Source organism: Ovis aries, chromosome 16, assembly GCF_016772045.2.
Source record: "Ovis aries strain OAR_USU_Benz2616 breed Rambouillet chromosome 16, ARS-UI_Ramb_v3.0, whole genome shotgun sequence".
In the NCBI taxonomy this organism is placed as follows: domain Eukaryota; kingdom Metazoa; phylum Chordata; class Mammalia; order Artiodactyla; family Bovidae; genus Ovis; species Ovis aries.
This window is the reverse complement of record NC_056069.1, coordinates 20,775,520-20,802,595: the sequence shown is the minus strand read 5'-3', so window position 1 is coordinate 20,802,595 and position 27,076 is coordinate 20,775,520. Positions and strand designations below refer to the sequence as shown.

General features: G+C 38.9%; 1 protein-coding gene across 2 annotated transcripts in view; it reads left to right on the top strand.

Moving 5' to 3' along the window:
• The window catches only part of RAB3C (RAB3C, member RAS oncogene family), a 298,855-nt gene that overhangs the window by 130,444 nt on the left and 141,335 nt on the right, over window positions 1–27,076 (top strand). For both annotated transcript variants that reach the window (XM_012096890.5, XM_004016962.6), the window contains exon 3: window positions 13,820–13,938. In XM_012096890.5, coding sequence (XP_011952280.1) covers window positions 13,820–13,938 — 119 coding nt within the window. The remainder of the gene's footprint in view (window positions 1–13,819; window positions 13,939–27,076) is intronic.

The window sequence follows — 27,076 nt, the reverse complement described above, 5'->3', positions numbered from 1 at the left end:
ATCAGGAACAATATTCTACTGAGAAATCCGGTTGCATTTAAACAAACACTTTCTAATGGAATTTAACATGCTTCAACTCTTTACTATCTTTAACAGGTTCAATAATAATGATGTTACCTATAGCATTATACAGCTTACAGAGAATGTTTGTCATTTGCAGCTTGCAACCCAACTCAATATTAGTTACTGATTTCATTTTGGAAATCAGGAAGCTGATTCTCAGAGAGATTAGGTGATATTTCTTTTCTTTAAAAAAAAAAATTTTTTTTTTTACTTTGTATTGGAATATACCCGATTAACAGCATTGTGACAGTTTTAGGTGAACAGCAAAGGAACTCAGCCATACATGTATAAGTATCCATTTGCCCCCAAACTCCCCTCCCATCCAGGCTGTCATATAACACTGAGCTGAGTCCCGTGTGCTGTAGCAGATCCTTGTTGGTTATCCATTTTAAATATAGCAGTATATACAAACTGGTGGCTCAGACGATAAAAGAGTCTGCCTACAATGCAGGAGACCCAGGTTTGATCCCTGGGTCGGGAAGATCCCCTGGAGAAGGAAATGGCAACTCACTCCAGTACTCTTGCCTGGAAAATCCCATGGATGGAGGAGCCTGGTGGGCTGCAGTCCATGGGGTCACAAAGAGTCGACCACGACTGAGTGACTTCACTTCACTTCATACAAACTCCCTAACTATCCCTTTCCTCCATCCTTCCCCATCTCAGCAGTTTATGGCAACTATAAGTTCATTCTCTGAGTCCGTTTCTATTTTGTTAGAAAATTCATTTGTATCATTTCTTTTTAGATTCTACATATAAGGGATGTTTTACAGTATATCCCCTTCTCTGTCTGACTTACTTTACTCAGTATGATATTCTCTAGGGACACCCATGATTAAGTGATATTTCTCAAGTCTCTCAGCAGGTGAGTCTCAGAGCCAGGGTAGGAACCCAGTTGTTCTAACACCAAGACCTTATTCTTTCCTCTACATATTGCTGCTTCTTGAAAAAAAGAAAAGAAAAGAAAAAAAGTTCCCATTTATTGAGCACCCAGTATGTGCAAGAAACCTTACAATGTGTTTATTTATTCAGTCCTTACAACAACCATGAAAAGGTATATAGGTAAATAATATTATCCACATTTTTGCTAGAAAGTGAAAATTCAAAGAGGTTTAATTAGTTAGTCCACCTGTTACTGAGTCATAGGTTACATTTTCTTTCTTCCATGCTCTAGAAGCAATAGATCTGTTCTCAGTCTCCCAAACCAGGTACTATAGTTTAAAGGGGAGGGAGTAGGGAATCATATTCTCCATTTGCAGTGCCTGGTGAATTTTCAGATGCCAAACAAAAGCCTTGTGCAGTACATAACAACAGACATTGTTTCGATCCCTTCAGGGAGACTGAGGTAGGTACAAATAAAGAATAAACAGCAATGCCAGTCTCTTCCCTCCCTGTCACTGCTGTGGTCTTTCCATGATTCCCGTGGTGGTTGAGTCTGCTAGCCACCTTCCCTCTGCCCTTCAAAACCTACCCATCCTTGAGGACCTGCCTTACCTTTTCCTGGAGTCATTTCAGCACATTTCAGTCGATCCCTTCTTTGATTCCTCTAGCACATACTGTACACATCATACAATAAACACTGCTCATACGGCCAGGGCTCAGATCACTTTCTGTGCTTTATTTTGCCAGTTTGTGGGAAATGTAATTTTGTTGATTTAGAGATTATATCACATGTGTGCATATTTTATATTTTTCCCAGTACTCAGAGCAATGTTAGGAATATAGATTTACACTGTTTGAATAGTTTTTAGTAAAAAGTTAATCCAGACAGAATATTGATTTGTTACGACAACCTGACTTTTTCCTTGTATAAATCTTGACCACCAAATGTAAATTTCACCTAGGCACTAAATTGCCTAGGCTAAGTTAAGAACAAGTTTTAGTCTTTGTTAAGACAGTCTAGAAGAATAAGAACAGCTATTTGATAAGACTTTTAAAAAAAGATATACCTGAATTCCACTGAAGATAAACACAAGATCAAAAGGACAGGCATGTGGAGGCATGAACACACAAGAAGACACAGAAGTCAGAAAACGATAGGGAGAAGTTGAGAAACTTGGTCAAATTCTGACACAAAGGGAACAAAAGAAGAATAAACACATACGATAGTGTAAAGACAAATTGGAAAGGGATGATGGGGTCACATGAAGAAGAGCCTAAGGAATTTGGGCTTCATCCTTAGGCTTAAAGGAAGACATAGGATGGTTTAGGGCAGAGAATAACCAGAAGTACTTAAGGTGGTAGGTGGGGAGTGAGCTCATCCATGAGTTCCTTAGGGACTGGGCAACATCAGGAAGGAGAGAAGGGCAGATGAGCATGTAAGAGAGGCAGCTGCTACCAGCTTCAGCCTCAGCGGCCATACAGCAATTTGTTACCAGCTTTTTGCATTTTTCAAAAGAAATTGGAAGTGTAGGCTTTTGTGTCATAACCTCCACATTTTTTAATGTTGGCTTGAAAGTTTTTAATGACTGTGTTAATGAAATGAAACACTTCAGTGGATCAGATGCCAGGCTATGGTCTTGACCTGCAATGAGTGACACATCCCTTCCTCAGCACAGGTAACAGAAGAAAGCTGATTAGAGAAAAAAATGAGCGGAATGGCTAATGTGAAGATTTAAGAGAACAGAGGCCTCAGGAGGCACAGAAACACTCCTCTTCCAGAGGCAGACTCGTGCAACAGCCGTATATTTCATCCTCAGTTCCGCTTTCATTTTAAAACTAACAAGTTTTACAGCGTATGACTCAGCTGACCTTTAGAACTGTTTCAGACCTTTCTTCAAACTCCTAAGAACTGACAGAAACCGTGTTTGAAACTATGAACATGTTTTATTGATCCAGACATGGTTTCAAATATGAATTAAATTGAAAAAGTTCTAGAAGACTTTCGGGTCAATAAATTCATTATTTAAGTGTTCACTGATCTGCCACAGGGCATACCCTGGGATATTCCTGGGCAGCCCAGGCTGTTGGGGTCACCCTATTTATCTGATGTCTAATTGTTTATCTAATTGTAAGTCCAAAGTAAAGGCGGGGGGGCGGGGGTGGGGGAAGAATGGGAGAACAGTAGTTTGAATAGATAGTGACTGGATTTTTTTCTAAAAATTTGAAAGACAAGAATTCTCAAAATAGAGGATCACAGTGAACCTGAAGCAACATAGATAAAAGAATTGTAAGTGTAGCCACATCATGGAAACTGAAAACCTCCAAAGATGAAGGAAATTCTTACAGCTTCAGAGAAGAGAGTTTACCTAAAACAGAACAATGATTAGAGTGATAGCATATTTTTAAATGTCAACTGAAGTCAATAAACCTTAGCATAATGCTATAAAGAACAAATAAAGTATAACTAGAATTTATACCCAGTAATGTATATTTTTTGAACATTATTCATGAATAATTTCAATAAATACATATTCAGACATGCAGAAGAGAGTGTTTACTACCAAAAGAACTTTAGTGAGATTTCTGAAGAGTGCATTTCAGAAATATGAAAGGATAGTTTCAATAAGAAAAAACTGTGAGCAGGGAAACTGGAAAGTAAGGATAAATATAAGTGAATAATGTCTATGTAAAACATAATAATGTCTAAATAGGGAGTAAAAAGTGGAGATATAATTAGAATACGGGCCACTGTACATATTATTATGTACAATGGGAAAGAATGAATGACATTATTCTAAATACTTGAATTTAGGGAAATATGTAATTAAGTTTTTTGAACATATATTTTGAAATTTGAGAAATCACTTCATATAACAGGTATAACCTCCAAACTAATAAAGAATAAAATTAGGGAAAAAATGGAAAGCATTCAACCAAAGAAAAAGCAGGAAATGAACAGAAAGAAATATAGGAAAATCTATGCAAATATTTGGGGCTTTCCTCATAGCTCAGTCAATAAAGAATCTGCCTGCGATGCAGGAGACCAGGTTCAATTCCTGGGTCGGGAAGATATCCTGGAGAAGGAAATGGCAGCCCACTCCAGTATTCTTGCCTGGAGAATCCCAGGGACAGAGGAGCCTGGCAGACTACAGTCTATGGGGTCACAGGAGTCGGACATGACATAGCAACTAAGCCACCACCACCATGTAAAGATGTTGGTAACCAGCGTGAATATTAATGGACAGATTTCACCCGCAAAACGATACTGATGCACTAGACCCAAAATCCTGTTAGAGGGGAAAATGTATTTAAAGACATTCTGTGACTTGAGAGCTGAAACAAGACTTAGAAAATTTACTTTCTCATTTACACATGAGGGTATCAGAGCCCAGAGAGGCAAGTGAGATAACCAAGTTCACACAAGTGCCAAATATTCAGCCAAAACCTGACTCCCAATAGGATACTCCGCTAAACTATAGTTGTTGTTGTTTTTTTTTTCAACAAAAATGTATTGTGTTTATAGACCAAATTCTGAGGAGAATATCTGTGAGTTTGATATTGTGATTAAAAGATTTAAAATGCTAGGGATATAATAAATTTAAGAGAATTGCACTGACTTATTTGAGCAAGATAAATTTGAGCTATCTCTGTTACAATGATGGAAATGTCATTCTGGGGAGCAAGAGTCAAGGTTTCCAGGAGAGGTAGAGCTATTTATAGACTACCTTTGAAACTGTGACGATAGTACGGTCCAGGGTGATGAGAGAGAATGAAGATCAGAAGCCTGTGTAAAACCTTCAAGAGGTGGACAGAAAAAGGAGCTTGCAAAGATAGAAGAAAATTCACAGACTAAAGAAAAAGGAGAAAAACATGCCCCGAAAGAGTGGATTGGGACTAGACACAGCACAATTGCTTGAAGAATGAATGGAGTTTGAAAATATGAAACTGACAAAGTTTGAAAGCACATACATGGAACAAGTGTTAAATATCCAAGTGATAACATCAAACATAGACCTAGAGTGAAAAAATATAATGTAAATTCTTCAATCTCCAGCCTGATATTCAGAAAGAGGACTAGATTTGTGTGAGAAGAGCTGGACTTTCATGTAACATGTCATTTTCTACTGCTTTGACTTGGAACTAGTGCCTAACCTCTTTTGGCCAGGGAAGGGGCAGGAGTAGTTGAAAGAATTTTATGGTAAACACATGTTCATCACTTACATTGTACAATTAGCCTACATTCTAACATTTCACTTTATCACATGTCGATCCATCCCTCTATCCATTCATTTATCCATCTTATTTTCATTAATGTATTTCATAGTTAGTTGCAGACCTCATTATACTTCATTCCTAAACATTTCAACATAAAACTGAATTTTATTCAAAAAACTAGCTCTCCCTTAAAGTTCAGATGTTATTGATAAGTAAAATTATGAACTATAATGACCTCCTACATGTTTTATAACTTCTCATAATTATCTGATCAAGATTCTTGAACAAACATTTACAATTTGGTGGGCAATAAAACAATTTGAAAGCAGCATTTTTGCATGATTGATAGAAAAACCATAGAGCCTGTGTCTAACCTCTTTATTTCTCAGTTCCATCATCTATAAAATAGTCTCTTCTGAGAAAACAATTAACTGGAATGATATTTGGGAATGTGCTTTGAAGTGTGTAAAACTTTTCTTAGGTCCATATTCTTCATGTTGTTGTTATATTTCATTGGTATGTAGTTTGGTGGAGAGTCTAAACCTACTGGTGTTAAATACCATGCACTGGGTATTATTTTTATCGAAACCATGTTTTCAGTGATACTCTGTCCAATGTCCTGTGCCTATCCCCAAACCACAGTCTGAACAGATCCCATTTCTAGCCTTTCTCCTTTTATTAAAAGAAAAAAAAAAAAGAGCTCAGGCAGGGCACAGATAAGATTTTTAGGGCAGTGGAACTACTCCGTGTGTTTCTATCATGGTGGATAAATGTCATCATAAAATAGTCCAAACCATGGAATGTACACCAGGGAGAGCGAACCCCCGTGTAAACTATGGACTGTGAGTGGTGATGGTGCGTCAATGTAGGTATAACATCATCAACTATAACACATGTGCTGCTCTGGTGAGGATGGGGTTGTGGATACTGGGAGAGCAGGCTATGCAGTTGTGGGGCAGAGGGTATATGGGAAATCTCTGTGCTTTTTGTTCAATTTTGCTGTGATTCTAAATCTATTCTGAAAACTACATAGTCTATTTTAAAACCTCAGCATTTTTGATCCTAGTTTAAAATCCTCTTGTCATATCCAATTTAACACTCATATTCTTCCCTCAAATCTAGCTATATTCCCATAGATTGACAGTGTAATAGGAAGAGAGATTTGAGTCACCCTTCACCTCTTCTGTTCTTCCTTTTTGCCTAGTTCTTACTCTTGAGGAACCAGGGAAGGGCTGGGAAACGTTAGGCAGATGACTCTGCCGGAACTAGTTGTGAGTTACAGTTCCCTCTCGGGACTTCCCTGGTGGCTCAGATGGTAAAGCGTCTGTCTACAATGCGGGAGGCCTGGGTTCAATCCCTGGGTCAGGAGGAAATGGCAACCCACTCCAGTACTCTTGCCTAGAAAATCCCATGGACAGAGGAGCCTGTACCAGGTCGCAAAGAGTCGGACACGACTGAGCGACTGCACTTTCTTTCTCGGCTTCTCCAGCTAAGCCCATGTAACTTCCGTGTGGCACGTGTCTGAATGCTGGCTCTCTCATGTGGGAGGTTCAGGGAGCCTTGCAGGGCTCTCCCACTGCTCAGCGCCATGACAAGAAAGGTTGGTTCAGGTTCTTTCCCTTTTAACATTCATTCAGCCCCTCCTGCCTCTGGTAGTAATCCTCGTCGCCTCTGGCGCCTCATCCAGGAGACAGCCTTCTCAGAGGTGGGCTCATGGCAAGATGTCTCAAGAGCAGCTGCCTGCTCTGGTGTTTACTGATCCATGGGGAACTCACGTATCCTAGCCATGCTAACCTGCGGGAAGTCAGACTTCTCTACTGCCTCCCCTCCACCACCCTGCCTCTCTCTTCAGTTCTCAGATACCTAAGGTCAGCAGTTCCATTGTCTGAGCAGACATCCATCCATCCATCCAACTGGCAGATGTGTGGGTGAAACTTCCATCCCTTTGTAAGGAATATGGTTAGAGGCTTTTAAAAAAAATTTAATGAATTTTAGTTTGTTTATTTATTTTTTAATTGGGGGGAAATGGCTTTACAATGTTGTGTTAGTTTCTGCCTTACAACAACTCAAATCAGTCTCATATATATATATACATATATGTATGTGTGTACACACACACACACACACAAACACACATACACACCTTTACTTCCTAATTTTAGGCCAACACTAAGAATCCCACTGAAAAGCCTATTATCCTTTAAAACATAGACCACTTGATCTGATGGGAAGCATTTGAATTGCATTCTGTGAAGAAAAACAATAACTAATTTTGATGAAGAGCTCTGAGCTGCCTGCATTTAAATGTTTATGCCCTAGGTTTTGACAAAGTTGAACATAATCAAAATCCTACTGGGAAGAAGATTGTCAGAAAGATTAATTAGAAAGAAAGCAAAAATGGCGCCTTTCTCTGCCTTTGTGTTACTCATCCTTAGATAACAAGCTCTTAAAATGAATGAAGATGTCTTTACATGGTTTTGATTATAAATTTTATAAAGGTCTTGAAAAGAGTTCATCTGAGCATTGAAATGGCATTTTCTGAAAAGTATCTCCAACTTTGCATGAGCAGAAACACACAATTGGTAGATGTGTTTTGGTCTCACTGACAATAGAGTCTAAGGCCCCCTATAAAAGAGCTATATACAACTGTTCCTCTCTTCCAGAAAAGATGGATTGCCATGGCAACACTGCCAAGAAATAATAGGTCAAGTTTTATCCTTGTGCCTCAGGCTTGTTTTATTAGGTTTTACTTGGAAGTGGATGCCATTGTAAAATGAAGGATTGGGTGTTTCAAAGTTAAACATCATGCCAAGAAAATCTGATCGATAAAATTGGCTGGTGTGAAGAGGATGAATAAAGGACAATAGGTAGGAAGAACCTCTAAATTGATCAAAGAATTATTTAGAGGCCAGCTTATTAGAACCCTCTCCTAAAATGTGGGCTTGATTTACAGATGCGTATATAACTGTGTGAAAATGAATTCATAGTGACTGTTTGTAAAAGATCAGTAGGGAAAAATGGTTTGTAAATTTCATCTTTATGGAAGATTACCTGCGGTAAGGAAAAAAGTTCTTATTCCAAAAATAAACATGCAGCAAGAGAGCATAAAATATTTAAGCTCTCTGTTTTGCTTACTATTTTCATCAGTGTGTTCTGTGTTGCTTTATGCCTGCCTATTTATGGAAATGAAAAAAATAAATACAACTGGGAGGGAAGTAATAGCACATAAAAGAAATATATGATAATCAACATTTTGTTGTTTCTGTTGCTTTGGAAGGTAGTGTCTCAGTATATGTTATGACTTTAGGTTTTTCTGTAACAGCACTTCAATCATGTGGGGATAAAATTCCAGCATGAAGCAGTATATAATATGTATCACTTCAACGAATGGTGTTCTGTCCTTCTAATAACAATATATGTATGTATGTATTCATATATAGTAAGATCTACTTTTTTAAAGCAATAAGACATATCGACTCAGCTTTTGAGTAGAATTAATTTTCATAAGTGGAAGATAGTTATGCATTTTGGCATAACGTCTTCATGAGACTATTTTAGGGTTCTCCAATAGACCGCTGTTAACCTTCTGTATTTTCTCTCCTGTAAAGTAGTAAAGGGGTATGTGGATAGCTGTGAAATTTATATTGCTTTTGCCCTGATCATGCAGATTGCAAACTGGGGTCAGTGACTGCATTAGTTTCCTAGGGCTGCCATAATGAAGTACCACAAACTGGGTGGCTTAAAACAACAGGAATTTATTGCCTCACAGTTCTGGAGGCTAGAAGTCCTAAATTAAGGTGTCACAAGGCTATGCTCTCTCTCAGGCTCCAGAGGCAGAATTCATTTCATGCCTCTCTCTTAGCTTCTAGTGCTTCCCAGCAATCTTTGATATTTCTTGGTTTGTTGCTACATCACTCCAGTCTCTGCTACTAGCTTCAAATGGCCTTCTGTGTCTCTGTTTCTTTTTTCACCAGTCACAGGATTAGAATCCACCATAATCCACTATGAACTCATTGTAACTAGATTACATCTGCCAAGACCCTACTTCTAAATAAGATCCCATTCACAGGTTCTAGGGGTAGGACTTCACATATCTTCTGGGAGGAACACAATACAACCCACAACTGTGACTCTGAATTGGAGATGGTCTCAATTACAATTTTAAATTGCTATGCTGTCTGGTACTTTAGAAATGATATATATTCTAATATTTTATAGACATGTAAGGAATAGGATATCCTGATTAATGAAGTACTTTTAAAGTGTAGAATTGTTAAATATATAAAAATATGTCTAGAATAGATAAATTTAATAAGTATTATCATAGTTTGTAACTGGTAATAGGTATTCACTTATTGTTTATTGAATCAATCAATCAATCAATCATCATTAATATTAAATTATATTGAGAATAATTTCATGTTCCTTTGATAATTCAAAATAATTCCTGCAGGTAAAAAGATAGCAAGGTCCAAGTTAAAGGATCACTGCTTGCTTGAATGCTAAATGACTGAATGTTTATTCTATTTCACATTATTTGTATCTATTTGGAAGTTCACTAGATAAAATGTGTTTTATGTCTTATGTTTCAATGTTCTCATCCTACTGTATATTGCTATTGATTTCCTCTTTGGATTATTACATACTATTTCCTTTGGTTAACACCAGTGTGTTCTGATTTGATTTCTCCACCTATAAAATGACCTACTTTACTATGTATCAGGATTATCTGTCCTTCAATCCATTTTTCTTTGTCTAGACACTCAATAAAATGTATTTTGACGGTAGTGATATTATTTGAGTTATGTTTCTTTACTAATGGTTACTTCCATTTTCTGTTTAATTCAATACAGAGAGAAATAACCACCAAAACAAGAAAGCGAATTACAATATAACCCAGATCTTACAAATGAAAGCTATTTCCTCAGTCTAAAACTGCACATTATCTCTGTGTGACTTCAAAAATGATTAAGAATACACTGCGTACAGTGAGAAAAATAAAATGTTTCACCAGAGGAAGAAAACATAAGGCAAAAACAGACAAAAATGCCAAAATTCAAAACTGAAGTATGTTCCTAGCTACTACTGATCAAACTGCTAATGTTTTCCATTTTAGAGCTCTTTTCTTGACAGGTATTCAAGTATTTGCTAATCAAACTTGTCATTAAAGCCAACAATTGCTAAGAGCATGATTGAGAAATCAAAATATTTAAGCCAGCTAAAATGGTTTTATTTTTCCTTAAAAGAGAGAAAAATGAAAGCTAACTCTCTTGGAAGAAAGTTTTGATTTTTCAATCATATTTTTATCCCTCATTTTTTTGTGCGAAAGATTTCCAGTTGTGATTTTTCAATCACCAGAAGCCTACATTTGTAGAAAACCAGCAGGTGCCTCCAGTTATTAGAATCAACTGGGAACAGGAACAAGGCAAAACCAGGGTTTAGAGCCATTTTCCTGAGCAGGTTGAGAAGAGGTACCATTTTAGTTCCCTTTCAAGATTCTCACATTTAATTACATTAGTGGCACTTGACATTATAAATGTTATTTTCTTTCCAGTATAACCTTCTATCATTATTAGTAAATGTCAGATATAATGAGATGGTTTTTTTTTCTGACTCCTTTTTCTTCCTAATATAGTGGGAGAGAAAGTGCTAATGAGTTTGGAATCCTAAAATTGTTTTCAATGCTCAAAACCAATGCAGAGCCAATTTAGTGTCTGTTTATTAGCTTAGTTTTACTCTTTATTTTCTTTGCATCTGGAAAGGAAATTTCCTCTTTGTATTTCTTACAACATGTCCTTTACTTGGTGCAATTTCTTATTCTCCTTGAGAGCTTTTAGGTGACAAATACCTCAAATTAGATTGTGTTTCTGGGTTCAAGTCAGAATCCTGTGGAAGATCCTGTCCCTTGCTGTGACTTACCTGCTGTCTGAAAGCTCCTGTTTTTTGGTTTTTTTTTTTTTCTTGAAAGCTATTTTTGTCCCCCTCTATTTTTAAATTTTGATACATAATGGCTGTCTGACCCTGTGGTCTCCTATAACATCTCAATCATAATATAACACAACCTTGATTTCTGCTCCCTTGAAGATGAAGTACACTCAAAGTGGGAAGTTGATGTGTTTTATAACACTAGACCTAGTTTCTTTACTGTCAAAATAAAATTAACATCTTATGAAAAGGGAAGCCATCACTGAAGGAGGTCAAGAAGAAAGAGATAATGTCATAGTTTTTCAACACAACATTATTCAGTGCCTGTGTTGAAGACATGCTTGACAGGAAGGGTCTGGGTCACCTTTTAGCTGTGGCTCAGGCATATTGGCTATTTTCTCCTGTGAGAAATTAGGGGAAAGCTGTCTATTGTCTAGAAAAAGCAGCAGAAAGGGGTCCCCAACCGATAAGAAGGCTACTGAGTCAATTTTACCAAGAGATAACGAAAGCTATTTAAAGTTACTTCACAGTAGGAAAAAAAAAAGTAATTTTAAAGATAATGTATTCTGAAAAATTATGAACCCAAGACAAAAGTGCCCAAGTTTTAAAATAGGATGTAAGGGGTTGTGTCTCCCAGAAAGCTAAAATATATTACACAATCTTTGATTATACTTTGCTTTTTAAACACCATTTCATTTCATTCTCTAACTTTCCTTTTTATTTAACAATTGGATATACTGTTAATGGAATTAGAGCCAATGAATATCCAAGAATATCCAAATAAGCTCACTACTGGATACTTTCTGTCTGATAAATTTGTGTATGTCCCAATTACATGCAGTTTTTTAAAATTAATGTATTTATTTTTTTAAATTTTAAAATCTTTAATTCTTACATGCATTCCCAAACATGATACATGCAGTTTTTGATATCCAGGGTTATCGCTAACATCTACACATTCATATTTATAAAATGCTAAACAAAGTACAGAAAAATAATCAAATATCTGATTCACATCATTTCAATTTTATTTTTAAGAGTTTTCTATATTCAAGAAATGGTCAGATTTTCATGTGGTGAAATCTAGACTTTCTGTGTTCTGCCAATTAGTGGTATGTTCTGAAAGACCTTCCTTGCTTGTCTTGCTTCATTTTTGCTATTTTGAGTACCATAATCTTTTTTATCTTACCTTTGGAAACTTATTTCACTAACATTACCTAATAAATACCTCTAATCAGGCCAGTCTTATCCCTGCTCCACAAATCAAGTATAATTGTTTCTGACTCCATGCACAGTCATACCCTTTGCTAATTTTCAAGGTTTATTTCACACCCCCACATTCTCCTGAAATCATTTGCTGATTTCCTGAGCCTCTTTAGCCACCCTTCTCTGAATTTTCAGGGGCTAAATAGAATAAATCACACAAATTAGGAGAAAATTGTGAGCAGTCTTGAATTTCCGGCTGTTAGTTTGAGGTGTCGTGTATGCATCTGAGTGGGAGGGGGCTATGGGCAAGGAACAGCATGTCCAATGAGAATCTGTTTGAGACCCAGGAGATGTACATTTCATTTTGATGTGAAAGGAACCTCTTCTTGTATCATCTAACACATTAGCTTTCCCTGCAGGGCTTGGAACTGGGATTTATTTTGTTTACAAAGGAGGCACCTCTGGGAGAAGGGAGGAAAGAGGACCCAGACTGAAGTTAGAAAGAAGGTAACATTTCTGTCCAAAATGCTAAGCACCGAGAATACTAGGACTGCGAAATCAGAGCCCAGTCTCCTGGGAGAGTGGCGAAGAGGGAAACCAAGGACCTCTGGGTTATAAGTGATACCCCAAATCCTAAGAAGACAAAGAGCAAGACAGCTGAATAATAATTTCTTCAGCTACACTGTGCAGTGTCCATGACATACACAGGTCATTTCAGGGATGCCTCTAATTCTCAGTTTTCCCTGCTGCATGCGGCTCTTTTGCAGGTTCTGAACACCTGCATTTGTAAGCTGCCATGTGGCATCCTGTGTTAGATTTAACCTTCCCAAACTTCAGGAATAACAGCCAGTTCCTGCTGTTTATTGACCACTTTTGTGTCTCAGGCTCTATGAAGCACTTCCAATACATTATATCATGTCACCCTAACAAGCATGCTAGACTTTAGGGGGTTCAAGTTAATAGAGGTTCAGTGGTTTGTGCATGTCCCCCTGGTTTTCTAATGGGAGACTGGGAACTCCTCATATGTCCAACTCAAACACTCATACAAAGCAGGTATTTTTATTCTCATTTAGCGCTGAATAAACTGAAACTACACTGCAAGTTTTTAAATGCAGACACTTTTTCATAAATTTCTTTTTTCCCTCCACAGAGGCTTGCACTTAGCAGATAGACAATAAATACATAATGATGGAGTTAATGTACTCCCCTGGTTCTAAACTATACAGAAAGCCACAGATTTTGATATGTATGAACTATCCTCCTCTTCTCTATAGTTAGGTGCTGCTTAATGGGAATGAACAAATAGAGAAGGTACTCTGAGCGAGCCCTTTACCCCCCCAAAAGATTTTCTCATAATATTGCAGAGCTGCCCTATGAAAATGATTAGGAAAATCAAGACTGAAAAACGTATACAGCTAGACATTGCAAGTACAATGTAAACTCTCTGTTATGACAATTTGGGAAATAATTAATCACTCCCCAAAAGATGTATTGCTTCAGTTTTTGAGAGATTGTTGTTTTTATTTTGTAGGACACAGCAGGCCAGGAAAGATACAGGACTATCACCACAGCCTATTATCGTGGGGCCATGGGCTTCATTTTAATGTATGACATCACAAATGAAGAATCCTTCAATGCAGTACAGGACTGGTAAGTAACAGCAAATGTTCCCATTACTAAGAATGATGATTTTCTTTTTTCATTCAGCTCTTTCTGTCTCCTCAAATACTTTTTATGTACTATGATCCCAGGTGTGTTTCAGGAAGCCGATAAGGGCTAGCTATGCTGACTCATTATGGGAGTATTGATAAAAAATCATTTTGATGGTTTTGCCCTGTTTTGTTCACTCCAGCACTTTGCATCCTGTCGTCTTTAGTTCCATGGGGACACGTACATTGCTTTCAAGTTTTTGAAGCACAGATAATGAAAAATGTGGACGTATACTGGTCTAAACTAGGGATCTGGAAACCGTGAGCCATGGGCCAGATCCGGCCTATGCAGCACAACGGGCTCGCCACTTGTTTTATAAGTAAAGTTTTGCTAATGGGAATGAACAAATATAGAAGGTCCTCTGAGCGACCCCTTTACCCCAAAAAGGTTTTCTCATTGCAGAGCTGCCCTATGAAAATGATCAGGAAATCAAGACTGAAACACATATACAGCTAGGCATTGCAAGTACAATGTAAACTCTCTGTTGTGACAATTTGGGAAATAATTAATCACCCCTGGTGGTGCAGTGGCTAGGACTCTACACTTTCAATGCCAGGGCCCCAGGTTCTATGCCTGGTCAGGGAACTAGATCCCATGTGCTGCAGCTCTCAGGGTTTGCATGCCAGGACTAAAGATTCCATGATGAAGATAGAAGATCTTGTCCCACAAGTAGGACCCGGTGCAGCCAAATAAATAAATAAATATTTAAAACATTTTTTATTAAAACACAACCAGGCTCAGTTACTTATTGTCTATGGCCGCTTTCACGTACAACGACAGAGTTAGGTAGCTGCCGCAGCGACCATATAGCCCAAAAGCCTAAAACATTTTCTCTCTGGCTATTTTACAGAAGGAGTTTGCTGACTCCTTATCTGGATTTGTTAGATGGTTTTATGGTTTTCTTCAAACTGAAAATTTTCAAAGGACTGGGATGAAGAAAAAGATAAAACTGAAACCTTTCTTCACTCCCATCAAACCATGTGACAACACCTGTGATAAATGTGATTTGCAGGGCGGGGGGTGGGGAGGGCTCAACAGACTCCACATTCTAACATACATAGTCACAGCTGGTCTTATTGAAGGAAAAACTAGCAATGTACAGGGAAAATAAATGACATTTTTTTTCTATTTTAATGACAGTATTATCTAGAATGATTTATTTACTTGTGTATCAGCTCAGTGAAGGTCATGCTCAGTCGCTCAGTCATGTCCCACTCTTTGCAACCTCATGGTCTGTAGCCCACCAGGTTCCTCTGTCTATGGAATTTTCCTGGCAAGAATACTGGAGTGGGTTGCCATTTCCTCCTCCAGGGTATCTTCCCAACCCAGGGATCGAACCCAAGTCTCCTGCATCTCTACATTGGCAGGTGTATTCTTTACCACTTAGCCACTTGGGAAGCCCTCAGTGAAGGTCAGATGCTATTAAAAATTTACATTTGCTTTAGATTGCTTTTTAAAATTCGTATTGCTTATCTGAGAAAGCACCTACATTCTTCTTATTTACACACACACTTAAAATACAAAAAAATAATACTAATACCACTAACAATGGTAATTCAAAAGACAAGCTTAGGACCTCTATGAAAAAGTATTTATCTTCACTAAAGGGCATAGAAGAAGGCTTAAGTACCCTCATCTTTTTAGTAGACTGAATATTATAAAAAATGCCAGTTCTTCACAAATAAATTCATGAACACAAGGCAATCCCAATCAAATACCAGGAGGTTTGGTACAAAATGGAATGAAACAAAGAGTCCAGGTATAGACACAAAGCCAATTGGGATTTACTCTATGATAAAAGTAGCATTTCTAATTAGTAACAGAATGGGTGGTTCAGTTAATACTGTGGTGCTACCCAGCGCCACCCATAGCTCTGGCATGCATACTGCTGTACAAAATGGTCATTCTAACTTTGACTGTTTCCTGTCAGGACATGATAAGTCCCGGGAGTGTTTATGAATTAGATTTCAGATATCAGGGTTCTTAAATTGATTTGTACCCATACTTGTGGCCCATTTTTCCAATGACTGCTGAGAAGAGAGGGATCTATTGAGTTCTGTGAAACCACGTGATAACAGTGTAGGGGCCCTCCCAGCAGTACCCCTGACTCTTGCATTAGAAACACTATGGAAAGTGCATCTTCCCCCTGCCCGCTCCATGCCTTCCCTCTGCAGCCCTGCCCAGCTCCCTCCCCTGTCAATTCTTCATCTTCTTCTCCAGTTCTATAACTATTTGGTTCTATTGACCCACTCTTTCCTTTGAAGCTGTTTCCTGTCCTCTGAGAAGCACATTTCCCAGATTAATCGTATCTCTCTCTGACTGCTCCTCTTTCCGCTTCCTAGCTTTCACTTCCTGCCTCACTCAGCCAAGGGTAAGCATCCTCTCCTGGCTTTTTTCCTGGGCTTATTCTGTTTCCTTGGCCATCTTATCCATTCACGCACATCATCATCACTTATATCAGATGATTCCCAACTTTAAATACCCAGCCCCAGTCTGTCTTCTGAAATGCAGCGTTCCATTTCCTGCTATCTCCTTCTGGCATCTGACAATCACTTGTCTTCACCTGAAACTGCTCACCTTCCTGGCTTCAGTTTTTGCTGTTCATGGAGGCAACAATGTTTTGCCACCCAGATTCCACCTCGAATCCAACTCTTAACTTCTGTCCCTCCCAGTCTGGGGCCTGATCTTGCATATTAACTTTTTCCTGAATATCCTTTGAATCTGTTCCTGCCTGACAAACCACATGACCATCAGGACTTCTGATCTTTGCTTCTTCCTTCATAATATCCTTCTAACCGATCTTCCGCCCCTTAGATTTCTTCCCATTCCAATCTTTCCTATCCCAGGGCTGCTATAAAAGTTTCCCAAAAGAAAGTGATCCTAAAGACCATGGAAGACCCCTGCTCAGTAGCCATGACTCACTGTCACTACCTTAATTAATTAAAACTTCCTCAGACTGACTTTCAGTCACAGAACATCATGGAGCTCATAGTTTTTAGTCTCATCTCTCACTATTCGAAAGCTGAACTGAACCTTTCCCTGTTTCTGGAACTGAGACTAAACTTTCTAACCTTTGTGGGTTTTTGTTTGCTGGTACCTCTGTTATGCATTTCTTTTTCACAACCTCCTACTCTACCTCCCCTGGATATACATATCTGTCAAAACTCAACAAAGCTTATCCATAAATCGGCCCTCCTTTCCCATGTTGTCATCCACAATTGTATGATCATGGTTTATTAGGTATCTTTCATTCATTGAACAGGTATTGAGCACCTACTCTATGACAGTCAATCTGCCAGGTGTTGTAGTTAGTTGTTGTTGTTGTTCAGCCACTCAGTTGTGTCTGACTCTTTGTGACCCCATGGACTGCAGTATGCCAGGCTTCCCCGTCCTTCATTATCTGCCGGATATTGCTCGTTCATGTCCATTGAGTCAGTGATGCCATATAAGAATCTCATCCTCTGTCATCCCCTTCTCCTCCTGCCTTCAATCTTCCCCAGCATCAGGGTCTTTTGTAATGAGTCAGCTGTTCACATCAGGTGGCCAAAGTATTGGAGCTTCAGCATCAGTCCTTTCAATGAATATTCAGGGTTGATTTCCTTTAGGATTGACTGGTGTGATCTCCTTGCTGTCCAAGGGACTCTGAAGAGTCTTCTGCAGCATCACAGTTCAAAAGCATCAATTCTTTGGTGCTCGGCCTTCTTTATGGTTCAGCACTCACATCCATACATGACTACTGGAAAAACCACAGCTTTGACTAGACAGACCTTTATCAGCCAAGTAATGTCTCTGTTTTCTAATATGCTATGCTTATCATAACTTTTCTTCCAAGGAGCAAGCATCTTTTAATTTCATGCCTGCAGCCACCATCTTCAGTAATTTTGGAGCCCAAGAAAATAAAGTCTCGTACTCTTTCTATTGTTTCCTCATCTATTTGCTGTGAAGTAATAGGACTGGATGCCATGATCTTCATTTTTTAAATGTTAAATTTTAACCCAGCTTTTTCACTCTCTTCTTTCACCTTCATCAAGAGGCTCTTTAGTTCCTCTTCTGTTTCTGCTGTAAGGATGTGCAATCTGCATATCTGAGGTTATTGATATTTCTCCTAGCAATCTTGATTCCAGCTTCTGCTTTATCGAGCCTGGCATTTCAAATGATATACTCTTCATTTACATTAAAGAAGCAGGATGACAATATACAGGCTTGACATACTCCTTTCCCAATTTGGAACCAGTTCATTGTTCCATGTCCGGTTCTAATTGTTGCTTCTTGACCTGCATACATATTTTTCAGGAGACAGGTAAAGTGGTCTGGTATTCCCATCTCTTGAAGAATTTTCCAGTTTGTTGTGTTACATACAAAGGCTTTAGGGTAGACAATGAAGCAGAATTAGATGTTTTTCTGAATTCTCTTGCTTTTCCTATGATCCAACAGATGTTGGCAATTTCATCTCTGGTTCTTCTGCCTTTTCTAAATCTAGCTTGTACATCTGGAAGTTCTAGGTTCACATACTTTTGAAGCCTTGCTTGGAGAATTTTGAGCATTACTTGGCTAGAGTATGAAATGAGTGCAATTGTGCACTAGTTAAACATTCTTTGGCATTGCCTTTCTTGGGGACTGGAATAAAAACTGACCTTTTCCAGTCCTGTGGCCACTGTTAAGTTTTCCAAATTTGCTCGTATATTGAATGCAGCACTTTCACAGCATCATCTTTTAGGACTGTAGTTAGTACCTATGCCAGTATTTACTATCCCAGTTAATGGATCCACCAGAACCAAGTTGCCTGCTGTTGAAATCTGAGTTCTCAGTTTGATTATTCTCTCTTTACCTGTTACATTGTACCATAGCCTTGTCTAACTCAATGAAACTATGAGCCATGCCATGTAGGGCCACCCAAGATAGACAGGTCATGGTGGAGAGTTCTGACAAAATGTGGTCCACTGGAGAAGGGAATGGCAAACCACTTCATTATTCTTGCCTTGAGAACCCCATTAGCAGTATGAAAAGGCAAAAAGATATGACACAGAAAGACAAACTCCCCAGGTTCACATCCACAACACATCCAGTAACTGGTGATGGAAGTGAAGTCCCATGCTGTGAAGAACAATATTGCACAGGAACCTGGAATGTTAGGTCCATGAATCGAGGTAAATAGGAAGTGGTCAAACAGGAGATGGCAAGAGTGAACATCGACATTTTAGGAATCATTGAAATGGACTGGAATGGGCAAGTTTAATTCAGATGACAGTTGTATCTACTACTATGGGCAAGAATCCCTTAAGAAATGGAGTAGCCATCATGGTCAACAAAAGAGTCCAAAATGAAGCTCTTGGGTACAATCTCAAAAATGACAGAATGATCTCTGTTTGTTTCCAAGGCAAACCATTCAATATCACAGTAATCCGAGTCTATGCCCCAACCAGTAATGCTGAAGAAGCTGAAGTTGAACAGTTCTATGAAGACCTACAAGACCTTTTAGAACTAACACCCAAAAAAAGATGTCCTTTTCATTATAGGGGACTGGAATGCAAAAGTAGGAAGTCAAGAAATACCTGAAGTAACAGGCAAATTTGACCTTGGACTGCAAAATGAAGCAGGGAAAAGGCTAGCAGAGTTTTCCCAAGAGAATGCACTGGTCATAGCAAACACCCTCTTCCAACAACACAAGAGAAGACTCTACACGTGGACATCACCAAATGGTTGACACCAAAATCAGATTGATTATATTCTTTACAGCCAAAGATGGATAAGCTCTATACAGTCAGCAAAAACAAGACTGGGAGCTGACTGTGGCTCAGATCATGAACTCCTTATTGTCAAACTCAGACTTCAATTGAAGAAAGTAGGGAAAACGACTACACCATACAGGAATACCTAAATCAAATCCCTTATGACTATACAATGGAAGTGACAAATAGATTCAAGGGATTAGATCTGATAGACAGAGTATCTGAAGAACTATGGATGGAGGTTTGTGACATTGTACAGGAGGCAGTGATCAAGACCATCGCCAAGAATAAGAAACTCCAAAAGGCAAAATGATTATCTGAGGAAGTCTTACAAATCGCTGAAAAAAGAAGAGAAGCTAAAGGCAAAGGGGAAAAGGAAAAACTACATTTGAATGCAGTTTCAAAGAATAGCAAGGAGAGATAACAAAGCTTTCCTCGGTGATCAATGCAAAGAAATAGAGGAAAACAATAGAATGGGGAAGACTAGAGATCTCTTCAATAAAATTAGATACCAAAGGAACATTTCATGCAAAGATGGGCACAATAAAGGACAGAAATAGTTTGGACCCAACAGAAGCAGAAGATATCAAGAAGAGGTAGTAAGAATACACAAAAGAACTGTACAGAAAAGATCTTCATGACCCAGATAATCACAATGGTGTGATCACCTAGAGCCAGACATCCTGGAATGTGAAGCCAAGTGGGCCTTAGAAAGCATCACTATGAACAAAGCTAGTGGAGGTGATAGAATTCCAGTTGAGCTATTTCAAATCCTAAAAGATGATGCTGTTAAAGTGCTACACTCAATATGCCAGCAAATATGGAAAACTCAGCAGTGCCTATAGGACTGGAAAAGGTCAGTTTTCATTCCAATCCCAAAGAAAGGCAATGCCAAAGAATGTTCAAACTACTGCACAATTACACTCATCTCACATGCTAGCAAAATAATGCTCAAAATTCTCCAAGCTATGCTTCAGTAGTACATGAGCCATGAACTTCCAGATGTACAAGCTGGATTTAGAAAAAGGCAGAGGAACCAGACATCAAATTGCGAACTCCATTGGATCATTGAAAAAGCAAGAGAATTCCAGAAAGACATCTATTTCTGCTTTATTGACTATGCCAAAGCCTTTGACTGTGTGGATCACAACAAACTGTGGAAAATTCTTCAAGAGACAGAAATACCAGACCACCTTACCTGCCTCCTGAAAAATCTGTATACAGGTCAAGAAGCAACAGTTAAAACTGGACATGGAACAACACACTGGTTCCAAATTGGCAAAGGAGTACATCAAGGCTGTATATTGTCACCCTGCTTATTTAACTTAGAGGCAGAGTGCATCATGCAAAATGCCAGGCTGGATGAAGCAGAAGCTGGAATCAACATTTCTGGGAGAAATATCAATAACCTCAGAAAGGCAGATGACACCACCCTTATGGCAGAAAGTGAAGAAGAAATAAAGAACCTCTTGATGAAAGTGAAAGAGAAGAGTGAAAAAGTTGGCTTAAAACTCAACATTCAGGAAACTAAGATCATGGCATCCAGTCCCATCACTTCATGACAGATAGATAGGAAAACAATGGAAACAGTGAGAGACTGTATTTTCTTGGGTTCCAAAATCACTGCAGATGGTGAGTGCAGCCATGAAATTAAAAGACGCTTACTCCTTGGAAGAAAAGCTATAACAACCATGGACATCATATTAAAAAGCAGAGACATTACTTTTCCAGCAAAGGTCCATCTAGTCAAAGCTATGGTTTTTCCAGTAGTCATGTATGGATGTGAGAGTTGGACTATAAATAAGGCTGAGCATGGAAGAATTGATGCTTTCAAACTGCGGTGTTGGAGAAGACTCTTGAGAGTCCCTTGAACTGCAAGGAAATCCAACCAGTCAATCCTAAAGGAAATCAGTCCTGAATGTTCATTAGAAGGACTGATGCTAAAGCTGAAACTCCAATACTTTGGCCACCTGATGCAAAGAGCCAATTCACTGGAAAAGATTCTGATGCTGGGAAAGATTGAAGGCAGGAGGAGAAGGGGACGACAGAGGATGAAAATCTTGGCTGGCATATCCGACTCAATGGACGTGAGTTTGAGCCAGCTCTGGGAGCTAGTGATGGGCAGGGAAGCCTGGTGTGCTGCATGGGGTCACAAAAAGTCAGACATGAATGAGCTGAACTGAACCTGTTATATCCTGCTGCTGCTGCTGCTAAGTCACTTCAGTCGTGTCCGACTCTGTGCGACCCCATAGACCGCAGCCCACCAGGCTCCCCCGTCCCTGGGATTCTCCAGGCAAGAACACTGGAGTGGGTTGCCATTTCCTTCTCCAATGCGTGAAAGTGAAAAGTGAAAGGGAAGTCGGTCAGTTGTGTCCGACTCTTAGCGATCCCATGGACCGCAGCCTACCAGGCTCCTCCATCCATTGGATTTTCCAGGCAAGAGTACTGGAGTGGAGTGCTATGGCCTTCTCCTACTGACTACCAAATCCAGTAGTTTTGACTTTTTGAATGCCTTTGTCTTTCCGGCCACTGTCTAAATTCAGACTGTCATGAGCTATTTAGCGTTTAGCAGTTTTCTACCTTGTGTGCTTACCAGGAAGCCCCACCCTCTCCAGTTCATCCATTATATTGTTATCAGAGCTAAGTAACATATCTCTCATCTGAATAATAAAGCCTTAAATAATGTCTTATTTCTCATAGTGGAGATTCTGGGGGCCCAGTTGAATCATTGTCAAGATTTGACAGCATGTAGAAGCCCAGGCTCCACTGTACACAAACTAAACCAAATTTGCAGTGATAAATTTTGGCATATGTATGTGTGACAGCTCCATCAGTGATTCTGATGCCCATTTCTTATTAAGAGCATTGATTTAAAATGAAATCCACAGCCTCTAACATGGTAGACAGTGTAGCCACCGTATCTATTCCATTCACATCATCCCCTACCACTCTCTTCCATTGTTCCTAGATTTCAACCAGATAGAACTTTTCTCATTTACAAATGTTTCATGTTTTCAATAACTCTATTCCTCTGCTTGGAATGTCTTCTCTGCTATCTTTCTAAATTCTTATTTTCTTTTCAAAGCTATCCATTAACTTGTCTATGAAGCTTATAACAATATTGCTGCCCTGGTTCCCACCCACCCCAATTTCCATTCCCAGTGGACGATGCTCTTCACTCCCATAACTCTGTATCCATGCTACCCTAGTGCTTTCTGCAGAACACATAAAAACCCTAGCTTACTCTTTATATTTATATTATATTTTATCTTCTGTATTTCAGTGTAAGTTCATTCATCTTTTTCCTCTAGTACTGACTACTGTACAATTTTATTAAAACCTTTTTCTAAATTTTTATTTTTATTGTGGTGAAATACAGAGAACTGAAAATTTACAACCTTAATCATTCTTAAGTGCGCAGTTCAGTGGTATTAAACACATTGTTGTTGATGTGCAATCATGGCTACAGTCCATCTCCACAACTCTTCATCTTGTAAAATTGAAACTGTGTCAATTTAATAATAACCTCCCATTCTCCTTTATCCCCAACTCCTGAACCATTATTTTACTTTCTATGTCTGTGAATATGAGTACTCTATTCATACTTCAGGGAAAAAAAAATCTTGGGGAAAAAAAGTCCAGCTCAGCAATGCAAACTTGCTTACATATACAGTATTATCCAGCAGGAGTGGGGAAGGAGACATTTGCTGACATTCCACAATGGTTTTCTACAACACAAAATAAGGTATTCCTGAAAAACAAGTATAAAGAAACAGATTCTTTAAATTACTATTCTCCAACTGCTAATCTTAAGGCTACAAAAAAATACAGAAAAAAAGAATATATGGCTAAATGAAAAATTAGTTGCACTTTATTTGCAACTAAAGCTTCAAATACTCTTCCAAACAAAATGCACTTTTATTATATAGAAAAAAAAAAAGAAAATGCTTGTTGGCTGTGATCTCAGTAAAATCTTTAAACAACCTATCTGTAGGAATATTTAGATTAAGTGGAAAATTTCTTAAAATTTAACTACACACAAATTCTAGTCAGTTAAGACAAGTATAAAATTTAGAGAGACTGGCAGCAAAACTAACAAATCATTTTGAGAAAATAGAAGCTATCCATTTTTTGAAAACACTTTAGACTGTATTTTGAATTTTTGAATGGAATGTTGTTAGAGGAATTTGGAAGGACTGATGTTAAAGCTGAAACTCCAATACTTTGACCACCTGATGTGAAGAGCTGACGCATCTGATGCTGGGAAAGATTGAGGGCAGGAGGAGAAGGGGACGACAGGAGGAGATGGTTGGATGGCATTACTGACTCAATGGACATGAGTTTGGGTAAACTCCAGGACTTGGTGATGGACAGGGAGGCCTGGCATGGTGCGCTTCATTGGTCGCAGAGAGTCGGACACAACTGAGCGACTGAAATAAATTGAACTGAACTGAACTAAAAATACTCTCTTTAATTCAGTCAGATGCCCAAGTTCTGTAAAGTTAACACAAAAGGAAGCTCACTGTGATCTTATTTATAAGTTTATCTTGAGTACAAATTTTCAAAAAGAATGTGACGAAGGAAACACAAAAGATGCATACAGCATGGTTAATAAAATAGTAGAGAGGGACTCCCGAGAGTCAGGGGGGATGTTTGTTTTAGGCCTAGTTTCCTAGAAACGGTGGGAAAGGAATAAATGCTAAGACCTTATTGGGAACTAGAATATTAGGGAAGCAAGAGAGAGAGGAAAAAGAGAAGAAAGGTAAGTGTGTCATGGAAAAGGGGGAACCAACACTAGGGGGCGTCTGGCAAGAACCCGGCACCACTTGGTGTCACGTGCAACTGGCCCTTGATCTCAGAGGCACTTCTTCAGAAACCGTCAGGTAGATGAAAGAAGAGTTTCCCCATGAACCCTTGTCTCGTATTGGTCAGAGGTTGTTTCTGGGACTTCAACGCCTCCACGTTTCTATGTTACACATCCAAGGATGACTCATTTCAGTGGCAACAGGGCGACTTCAGTGTGGGAGGCAGACCTGTGTGGCATTAGCCTGAGGTAGCTGCTTTGGGTCATGCCTGTGATGATAGCTGAGCAGAGCCTTTGCAGGAATGGAAAGAGTGGCTGGCCAGTAGCCCTTCAGCCACGTAAGTCCACGAGAATTTGAGGGCACATAAGGTTGAGGTCATCTGACAGAGAATTGAAAAGCCTATGGAAATTTAAAGGGTAAAACGGCTCTCGTGTTGAAAATTTAGTTCTGAGAGTCTTTTAAACCAAAGTGAAAACCGTGGCTGCAAAAAAAAACAAAAAACAAATTAAACATGATATAATATACAGCTCTCATTATAGGAAAGGGTAAAAATTACTATAGGAATCCATGAGGGCAAATAAAATTTTTCACTAAATTCTGCTAGAAATGTCTTTGATTTGGGGGCACATTGGCTTTATGTCAATACTGACTTTCACATCTAGTACTGAAAAGACCTCACGAAACTCCTTTTTTTATAGAGCCTTCAAAACATACAAGACGAACATTAGAGCATGTTTGGTGAAGGCCCCGTGGGAGGCTGGGAAAATGTGATCCAAACACACATAGGTTTCTTGTGGTCTCAAAGGATCCAATAATCGAATGGAAACCACTCGAAGGAGTGCATGGATTCTGTGCTCCCTAGACTCTCCTCCCTCAATTCCTTTTTTCTGCACTGTATCTCAGATAGAAGGCAGTTTGAGCTTATGTGCTAATACTTGGAAAACCAGATGCTGACCTTGTACTATTATGCTTGTTAAAGTCTTGCTGGTTTTTGAACTTCTTTCAGTTCCTTGATCTTCTTGTACTTCTGGGTTTCTCTTCCTCTGAGCCTTTGTATATGCCCTGCCTCCTACAAGAAACCACATCCCTCCAGCCTCCACACAGGTCAAGCTAATTTCCTTTCATCCTTTAGATCTCAGCTTGACCATCTTTCTCGTAAGTTTTTTTTCTGATGCAGGATTTGTTTGCTTGCTCCTGTAGTAGGCTCTTGAAATATCATCCCTGCTAAGTTGTTGTTTAGTCGCTAGGCCGTGTCTGATTCTTTGTGACCCCATGGACTGCAGCACTCGAGGCTTCCCGGTTCTTCACCATCTCCTGGAGTTTTCTCAAACTCATGTCCATTGAGTTGACAATGCCATCCAACCATCTCAGCACTGTTATACCTTATAACATATTGTAAACCCCTGTTTAGTTTTATGTTTTCCTGCTGGATTCCAAGTTCCTGGAAGACAAGGTCTGTGTCTTTTCTCTTTTTTACCTTTATATCCCAGTGCCTACCCAGATGCTGCGTGGCTGCTCAAGAATTATTTAAGGTGAGTGAAACCTGCATAGGAAGTGTACATCCAGTAAGGTTATCTGAACTGATTGGCATATTTTATAAAAAGACACAGGAAAGTGAGACGGCTGGTAAACAGTCAGATTGGATGCTGAAACAACGTTTACAGTGTTCTTCAGCTTTGTCCAGGTAGCGAAACAATGTATCATCATGGTCAGTAACTAGACTAATTTGCCAAATCTCCATTTGTTCCAACCTGCTGTTTGTTAAGGAGACGGCTGTGTGGAGTTTAAAGTCAAGAGCAGCAATTTAGCTCCATAATTTTGAGGAAATAGAGGTTACCTCTTTTTGGGAAAAAGAGTATTCTGTGCTTTGAATCATTCAGTGGGCTTTGATTTAAGAAATAAATGAATGATTTATTAGAGAAACAAGCCCCAAATAGATTTAGATAGTTCTAGGAACAGAAAATCAGTGTTGAAATTTTTACTGCCTTTGACATGTTTCTCAGAGGGGTTGTGGACAAGAGAATTTCCTGGATCTCAGGTGGAACGTGATCCTGGGTATATGGAATTTGAATCTGTTGTCCAGACTCTTCCTAAATATCTAGCACTAAGACTAAAATATCTGTACACACTGTAGGCCATTTTAGCTTGATTTAAAATCCTCCCCATTCCCGACTAAATGCACCTTTGTTCTAAATATGGCACGGCCACAGGCTGCTGTATTTCCTGCAAGAGATTGTCATTTGGCTTATCTCCCTCCACCTACTTATTTACATTCTGCTTTTTATGACACAATAAGAAACTATAAATATAAATTTTTAAGGCAGGAAATCTGGTGAGCAGGTTGATAATTTTTAAAAACCACCAGACTAAAGATACAAGTCTGACACCATCATCCCACCAGTTTTAAATAATTAATTTCCATGACATTCAAGGTCCGCCTGCAGATGTGCTAGAATGAGTGAAATTTCACCTTCACATGTTTTCTTCCTCTGCAATTTTCCTTCTCTATCTTCTTCTCCAGAAATACATACAGGTCTTAAATTA